Here is a 9043-nt window from a genome sequence, read left to right on the forward strand (position 1 = left end):
CACTTACACACACATATGTATATATATATATATTTATATTCTCTCTCACACACACACACACACACACACACACACACACACACACACACACACACACACACACACCCACCCCTTCCGGAGACACTTCAGCATGAAAGTGTCTGGCACTTATAATACAGTCAGCCATGAAACTGATGTAACAAGTTAGGCTAAACTGAAAGGGAGTGCAGTGTCAAGTGAAGTACTAACCTCTCTTTTTATGGGTGAACGCCAAATCCAGGTCAACATTCCTCCTGCCACTCTGAAATAGGTCACACACAAGTTACATAACCCTGACTCAGTCATACAGGCATGCATACGACAAGGAAGCAGAAACAGCAAGTGCCTGTGTGCAAACTTACCAATGAATATCCTTCTTCATCAGACTCTGGTTGTGAGAGGTCAGACTCACTCCGGGATTTAGTAAGTCTGTAACTTGGACTGCTTTGAATGGACCGGCTTTCAGCAGACAAGCTCTCACTCCTACACACAATGCAAAGCTAATTAGGTCTTGAAAGTTCATCACATCAATATAATTCTATAGAACAACACTGACCCAAACACCGATTCACACCACAGAATGTTTTCATTACAGAAATGATCTAACAATAATGACTGGTTTTAAATTTAGGTCAGTCTACAAAACATGTGGCTACAAGTGTGAGACTCGTCAGATGTGGCACCTGGAATGTAGGTCAAGTATATCTGGATTGAGAGCAGAGCAACAGCTGCTACAGGGAACTTGTTATCGGCCACAGATTGAACCACACAGACGTGTATTAAGAATATGATGACAACAGTCCAGAACTGAAACAGCAGACCGAGTTTAGTGGTCGAGCATTCCACATCCAGTCACCGTCACTCACCTCGTCATAAATCCACTTCCCTCCTGTGTGGCACTACCTGAGGGAAGCTGCTGATTGGTCTGTTGCGTGAGTGGCGGACTGACGGCCAAAAGAAGCATAGCGCAGCGGTGGATGATGCCATTGCAGGCGGTGGTGTATAGGTCTTGCCCCTCCTGTATGACGGTGCTGTTCTTGCGCTCTTGTCCAGGCTGAACAGGCTCCTCCTGGACGCTGACGCTGCCTGCACGGTCTCGCTCTCGGCCCCTAACCACCTCCCGTGCTGAGAGGAAACATTGAAAGATTTCTGCGTCCATCAAGACACAGCGCAGAGAGCAGCTGGGTTAGAGAAGCAGCAAACAAGCCTGACACACTGTTATAACACCACAGCTAGGTTCTGCCGAGATGCCATCACAACAGTCTTCAATTCAACTGCCAGAGAACACTGCACATTATGTATGTTCACTGGTCTAACACATCGGATCCAACTCCTCACTTAATCCCGTAAACCCTATTCTATATTACTCGTCAAGGTATATTTAATTAGGGTTCAAGCACGCAGAGCAAGAGCCCAACTGCTTTTGTGCGGATTTTACTTATTATTCCTTTTCTGCCCTGAAACGGAACGCACAGCCCAAACCGTAAGTCCTACAGACTTGAAACTGGGTCAATAGGTAGTAGTCCCTCCCGCTACTCAGACGCAAGAAATCAGCACAGTCGGCCACCAGGGGGCGCTATAGCACAGGTCAACGCGTTTGGGCCTATAAGGTTCATGGAAATTCCATATGAATCCACTGTAGTACATCATGCCAAACAATTTTCAAGTAAATGTTTATTAAAATACTTCACCTTTTTTAGTAATCTTTAACTGTTTGAAAACCATACTTTTCGAACTAGTCTCTGGATTTTGATCCATTCTTTCTGAATTTGGTGTAGAATAATTCTAGGGCCTCTCTAGGTAAATAATTATCAAAAAACATGTTTAGTTTTTTACTCAGTATTGTGTGGATAAATCAATTAATTACTGCGTTCATGGTACTGCTAACTTAATTCGCTATAACTCAACAGTCATTGGCCAGATCATCTCCAAACTGGAAGGATGTGTACATACTGAGACTCTAAGGGAGTGTACCACTTCTGGTCTAGATTGGCCTTTAGGGGCGCTTTAGCACTCAAAAACATTTAAAAAAAATCAATTAAATTGTTATTACAATGTTATTACAAGGTTGCTCAATAAACAATTGGTGCCATACGACTCAGTTCACTCACCTGAACAACTTTCTAATTGCATGTCATGCCAAAAATTGTACGGCTTGTCTGGTATTTTCCCTTATTTGTTCAAAGATTTCACAAGACAAAGGCTTATTATACAAAGGTCAAAAGGTCATTCTGAGCAAAACCTGGTGAACGTCTATGGTTTTAGTCCTTTATCAATACTGATATCATATTGAGGCCTTTTGACTGATTCTGACCCAGTTTCACTGAGCTGCTCTACACCTAAAGGTCCATTATGACTGCATTAGGCCTCACTATGGCCTACATCAAGTCACTGGGTTAAATACTGAACCAGTCCACTGTGCAAGTGGTCCTGTGTGAGAAATGCTGCCAATGGTCATGTAGTTCTGACATCTGTGTTGAAAAACCTCTTGGATGTTCTACAAACCAGTGTAGCTCAGTACATATGAATGGAAACTTATAATGTGGGTAAAGACCTCTGTTTGCTGTTTATGGCAACTGAAGGCCTTTTGATGATGAGCTCCTTTCAGTTCTATTCACTCTGCCTTTGAATAAGATCCAAGCAGCTTGAGGCCTTTTAAGGCAGAATGAACTAAACCTGCGGAAGGGCCTGAGCTGCTGGCGTGTGCTTGAACCCGCTCATCGCCGCTTGCGGCTATATTTAATATTTATGCTTTTAACTCTGGGGTCCTGCATGAATATTCGACTGTCAAACAAAGAGCGATGCTGGTCATTTCAAACTGCTTTACTTCTGCCTGTCTTCTGCTAAATCTATATACAGTAGAACTCTGCTTTAAGTAGCTGACATCAGTTGTTACACACCGCACAACTTGCCATTACTCCTTACCACATTTACTGCAGTCACGCCCAGCTGAATAAAACCAACTCTGCAATCTCATATTTCATTCTCATAAATTCAAAGCCCAACCACTACCAGAAAACAATGTCTGCTACCATTTCCACTGCAATGGCTTCACCACTGGCCATCACTACAAAGTCTGAAATGCCCAATCAGTTTTAATGAGGCAGAGAAGTTGAGGTTTTTAGCTGTTAACCCCATTTGACCTATGGTTTATGGTATTTTTACTAGTTTAGTCTTAGTAATCCTCAGCTTTTTAGTATATATTTTGCATTCTAGACAGTGAAGAACTGAAGAGTGTTGAACTTTATAAAATGCTACTAGGAATTCAGCCTTAGCACCAGCCAATACTACATAAGCAGCACCAACACATGCTCCAGTCTGCAGGTGTGTGTGCATGTATGTGCATGAACTCACTCCCTGCGGTCATGACTTCATGCTCTCTCTCCTCCTCCTCCTCCTCTTGCTCCTGATGGCCCTCCTCTCGGTCTCTCTCTCGGTCAGCTCGCTCCTCCAGCTCGGCCTCTTCATCAATGGTGCGGGTAAAGGAGTGCTCCTGTGGGTCCAGCTCCACTGACTCTATGTTATCCGAGATCTACAAACACACTGATGTTTAACAGAGTTGTGTGGAGGTACGTGAAAGTATAAAGAAGGTGTTTGTGCTCATACCCTGCGCTCTCTGGATGATGAACGAGTCTGAGTCAGCTCCATGTTTTTGCAGGCCAGTAGGCGATTCCGCACCTTATAAACACTGCGGTACACTTCGGCTAACAGCTTACACGGCTGATACCTGCCACACCACAAGAATAATAATTTTATGTTTGTCAAATAACATAACAGAACGAACCATAATGGGAAACAAAGTCACATGGTTGGTACTACATTCTATCAGAACCGTTCTCAGTTCTTTCATGAAAGAAAGAAAGAAACACAAAGAAAGAAAGAAAGAAAAGGTTCAGATCTTTCCTTTGCATGTGGCACGTATCCTGAGCAAAACCCGTCTCATGCCGTACAGAGCAAGTGTGTCACGTTATCTTCAACATAATTGTAGTTGACAGAAACACAGATTAACCTGTTTGACTTTGTCCATCATCAGCACGCTTGATTTAATTTAAAGAAGGATCAGCTGGCATTGGATGCAACTGTAAATAATGGACTTCCTCACAGACAGTTTGGAGAAGGTTAAACTAACACATGGGTAAGAACGAATTATTCATTTGTATTTATTATAATGTTAGTGTTTTGTTTGCTTACTGCTTTGCAAATTTTCAAAGATGGCCAAAGACTTGCACAGTACTGAACATAATAAGCTATCAGTGTTAACAAAGGCTGCATTATCAGTTTGCTTATCCAAGTGTGTGTGTGTGTGGGTCTGTGATTGTGAGTACTGGTGTGGTAGAAGCAAGAGTTCAAATGTATTAAAGATGTGTGAAACTCTCTTACCTGCCCTCTCCGCAGGCCTGACCCAGCAGCCCTGTGTGTTTCAGAAAGGCTGCCAGAACGAAGCGGGACACCGTGTCCAACAGAGCCTCATTACTCAGAGATGCACTGTCCCAGTCTGCGTTCAAAACAACACACACATGCAAAGGTAAATAAAATGTTATACATGCTATATTCCTTTCAGAAGAATACATCACTACTGTAGAAGGACTCTATGCTATTTAAATAACAACACTGTAGCTGCCTGCTTTGACTGATCCAAGTGAAAAACATACTCTCGTGTATGAGCACATGCCTTACCTTTGCTGATTGCATAGTCCTGCATGTTGGTCCACAGGCTGTGTGTGGGTTCCTTGGTTGAGCCAAGGGCCAGGTCCACTAGTACACTCATGTCAGCACGCAGCGGACAGTCAAAAGGCTTCTGCTCTTCATTCCCACACAGAGCCACCTCTAGCAGAGAGCTGATGCATGTGTCTATAATACACATACATGGCATCACTTGTATAAAAATACATGCTGTTGTGTTCATTTGGTTAACAGATGTTTTAAATAAGCAACTGAAATTCTTAGCAGATGTTTGTGCGAGTGTACCTAGCTGTGGTATGTCTGTCTCTAGGCCGTTGCTAAATAGTGGGGTTTTAAGCCAGTATGCCGTATGCTGTTCCTCTAGTGAAGGTGCGGCGCCCTGCAGCATCCCGCCAAGGCAGCGGCCAACGAGTAAAGCCACTGTGCGTTCCAGGTCAACCAGCCACACCCAGCACTGCGCTGGACCGGACACACACACACATACCGGCTCCACTAGCTCTGGGGTTCCTGTAATGAGACAAAGAGAGTTAGTTGTTATCCGAGTTAACCCCCAACAGCTTTTTATTCAGAAAGCTTAAAACGTAAGACTATTAACACATTTTAAACTATGAAACTAAAACATGAGTCATGTGACGGGAGTTTTTAACGCGTTTATCCACGGATCAAGCCTTTTAAAGAAGAATGCCATCTGTTTTTCAAAATTACTCAAAGCTCCTTCACAGAAAGCTATTTTTACCATTTTGTAACCATAGTTACCAACATTTAAAAACTCGGAAACCATGCAGGTCCACCGCTCATTTAGGTTAGTAACTGAAATGACTATATTTATGTTATTACCATTGAAAAGAAACGTAAGTTGGTAAGTTTCATTTCACATCAAAGAATTGTATTAAGAAGAAACGTGAAACACTTCAAGGGTTTAATAGTAAAGAATCAAAGCCATAACCTCGAAACATTTTTTCAAATATTAAGATTTATGTCTGACCTTGAAGGGGCCACTGCAGCTCTTGGTCCTCTAATGGGGTTGCAGCTGGCAGTAGTTTGTTGAGACGGTCTAACGGAGGCAGAAGGTCTAACAGGTAACTCAGCAGCGGCCGGGCCACCCACACAGGTAACAACAGCAAAGATGTCACAATCTGACACAGCATACTGCCAGCCGCAGACACGTAGATCACATCTGCAACACAAACATACACATAAATATTAACAACCCTAGTCCGTTTGAACCCAGCTGTACTTGCCATGGAACAAGAAAATCAATACATTGTTTGTAAATATTGTGCTTGTGCATGCATCAAAGTGCTTACCCCGTAGTTTCTCACGCACACTCCCATTTCCAGAGCTTTCTCTCAGAAGCATAGCTGAGCGAGTGAAAATATCTGTGGCGTGAGGTAACAACAACTGCAGGTGTTTATGGAGAAGAGCCACACTACTGGAGCCCTTAGGAAGACAAAAAAAAAAACAATCAAATAAGTCAATCTGACGGTCAACGACCACATAATCAGTCAACGACCACAATCAGTCAACGACCACATAACATTTGCAATGCAGACTAAAGCATCCTGATGCCTTCCCGGCAGCAACAGATCCCACCTTAATCAACTGCGTTATCACAGCAGAGACAAAAGCAGCTGCGTGGCTTGTTTCTTTGTGTTCTCTCCTGTTTGTTCATAAATTGTTTTAGCAAACAATACAATAATAATGTTTCTAAGAGTCCATTGATTATACATTGACACAAACAATCACATTTTAGTCTGACAAAAAAATAAAAAAATCAGTGAGAGACAAACGAAAATGTCTGCTGTACCTCTAGTCACGAAATCTGATCATATGCTGTCAATGAAGGTGAATCCAAGACACGTGGAAACGCAAGATGTAAAGGGCTACATGTCTTATTGTGCAATTATGACCAGATCATGCAAGAAAGAAAATGATATGGAGTGTGAACAGGGCCTACCTCTGTAACGGAGTTAATGTGGCAGTAGGCCAGTAGCTGTTTCTGTAAAGAGCAGAGAAGTTCATGAAGGTGGGCTGGCTGGCTGCTGTCTGATGAAGATGTGCCCTGCAGCTGTTTATCACTGTTCTTCTCCAACTCTCCAAACGCCTGGTCCTGTTAACATGCACATTATGGAATACTCATAATAAATAAGGGCTTAATGGACGTAAAAAATATTACTTGAGTTGGAAATGAGGCGCACTAACCGTGTAGAAGCCAAGGTTCCTGAGTAAAGTCTTCATGAGGATCTCTGCAAGGTGTGTATCAGGGTGCGTTTCTGGGTGAGTGCCAGGGGTGTGTGTGGAGTCTGAGGGCAGCGTCAAGGGCTCTGAGGCATCAGGGGGAGAGCTGTAGCCCAGCAGAGATGCTACATGGGTGTGATCCTGGAGACTGGTCAGAATGATGTCCAGCTGCATCCTCTAAAATGCACACAAAGGTAAGGTAGCTTGCTATAATCTCACATTATAAAGACTTTTGGACTTACAGGTTAACTCAGTATTAGGGCGGTTGTGATACATTTTCAACAATGTTCAGGATTACACTACAAAATGTTCACCTTTGTTTTAGCCCAGATTCTCAGTGCTTGTTGACATCTAGTTTGCAGATTGTGGTTCAGTCCTCGCTGACAATTGGGAGATAAACTGAGCAGTGTATGGGGCGCAAACTCTGATTCTTTGCCTTCTGATCACGGTTCAAAACAGTCAGAGAATGTCCAATGTGTCTGATGTTTTCAACCCAACTCTGAATCGTAATCTAGTAGTGTATGCTGGTCAATGATTCACTATGAACAGATTCCTCTAACGGTGAAAACGTAAACCGCAAAAGAAGCAAACACAGCAAGTAAAAAAGAAAAATGGCAAAAAGTCACTTGAGTAGCAGCAAAGCCTCTTAATGAACTGAATTAAGGCACGAGCACAATCAAAAACTACCAGACTAATCACACAGAACATTAATCTGATCTCGTACCATGCGCACATATTTCACATCATGCGTGTTGTTAGCTGTGTATTTCTTCCTGCGGGGTAGTAGAATGTTCAAGTGGTTTGATAGACTGTGTTTGGATGTTTAAATGAAAGCCTCATTTGATGCTTAGCAGCATCACTACCAGGAAAAAAGCGGTATAGTGCCATCTCTGATTAGCAAAGATCATGTTGCTGTGAGCTTGATTTACACCAGAAGAGATGCAGGGAAAGGGCAAAGCAAGCATTTATGCAACAGGTCGTTTTGACAGTAATCATGAGAGGAAAAATCGTAGGCTTGAGGGTTTAGGACTGCAGCTGTGTGAAGCAGGTATAAAAGGTTTTACTAACACAGGAGTGTCTCCAAACCAAAAAATGCATGGATACAATTTTTGGTTTACAATGTGCTTCACTGTACATACTTGTGCTCTTTAAAAAAGTAAAATCAAAATAAACATGGTCATACAATGGATATGGATATGCATGCACACCTGTCCTTTGGAGAGGCTCTCCCAGCGATCAGGTCCTTGAGGAAGAAGTGAATGTAGAAGTTCCATTCTCTCCCTCAGTGGAGGCAGCAACATCGTGGCACCAACAGACAGTGTCTCAATGACCGCCTTCAAACACAAACACAGAGGATTTTTTTATTTATTATTTTTCAGAGCATTAATCAGTAAAGGCTGCATGAAAGCATGCTAGCATACGTGAAAATCAGCAAACAGAAAGCATTCACACACCTCCTGAATTTCATCAGGCACTGAGGCATCCATTAATCTGAAGAGCAAGTTGCGGAGAGGACGTGCCTGTCGGCCCAGGATGCTTGTGGCCACACCTCCGGCCAGTGCCAAAGCCAGGTGATTGGACAGCAGCCTCAGGCACAGCTTTAGGAAGTTATGATGCTCTCTGTAGGACAGCAGATGCATGTGACACACGTTAAAAACAAGCAAACTACTTCATTATTAATTACCAATAAAATGCCAGTCTCTGGAACTGCAACGACATACTTGGATGAGGGGAAAGGCAGTGGGGGAACCTCATTATTGATGCCATCACAATATCGCTCCAGGAATGACCGCAGATGAGAAAAAGTGCTCTCCTCCAGATCTACACAGTAAGGCCTGTGCCATGCCACCACTTGCCTGCACACAGCCACATACGACGTATATAAAATTAATTTCTCTATGAAGACATATGCTACTTAAGAATGCCTTGTTGAAATAACTTTCTGAGCATCACCAAGACAGTTTGAAGGTCACTGCTAACCTGTCTCTAGGGAGGGCAGTCCAGGCCAAGCTGTGAGAGGTGCCAGCAGAAATCTGCTGAATGGCCACTCCATCTAAACCGATGACCTTCTTGGGTTTGGTAATGGGACCGGTAGAATTACCTT

The 9043-nt window shown here is 43.1% G+C and overlaps 1 protein-coding gene across 6 annotated transcripts in view; it reads right to left on the minus strand.

Moving 5' to 3' along the window:
• herc1 (HECT and RLD domain containing E3 ubiquitin protein ligase family member 1) overlaps nt 1–9043 on the minus strand; it is a 58272-nt gene that overhangs the window by 33985 nt on the left and 15244 nt on the right. For all 6 annotated transcript variants that reach the window (XM_037545611.1, XM_037545615.1, XM_037545614.1 and 3 more), the window contains exons 10-25: nt 8920–9043; nt 8661–8795; nt 8394–8559; nt 8148–8273; nt 6904–7116; nt 6659–6811; nt 6009–6141; nt 5687–5878; nt 4987–5208; nt 4696–4869; nt 4399–4513; nt 3625–3745; nt 3373–3550; nt 885–1167; nt 381–501; nt 229–280 (exon numbers count right to left, since the gene is read on the minus strand). The exon at nt 8920–9043 is cut by the window's right edge and continues 48 nt beyond it. In XM_037545611.1, coding sequence (XP_037401508.1) covers nt 229–280; nt 381–501; nt 885–1167; nt 3373–3550; nt 3625–3745; nt 4399–4513; nt 4696–4869; nt 4987–5208; nt 5687–5878; nt 6009–6141; nt 6659–6811; nt 6904–7116; nt 8148–8273; nt 8394–8559; nt 8661–8795; nt 8920–9043 — 2508 coding nt within the window. The remainder of the gene's footprint in view (nt 1–228; nt 281–380; nt 502–884; nt 1168–3372; nt 3551–3624; nt 3746–4398; nt 4514–4695; nt 4870–4986; nt 5209–5686; nt 5879–6008; nt 6142–6658; nt 6812–6903; nt 7117–8147; nt 8274–8393; nt 8560–8660; nt 8796–8919) is intronic.

This window comes from Pygocentrus nattereri, chromosome 15 (assembly GCF_015220715.1).
Source record: "Pygocentrus nattereri isolate fPygNat1 chromosome 15, fPygNat1.pri, whole genome shotgun sequence".
NCBI lineage: Eukaryota > Metazoa > Chordata > Actinopteri > Characiformes > Serrasalmidae > Pygocentrus > Pygocentrus nattereri.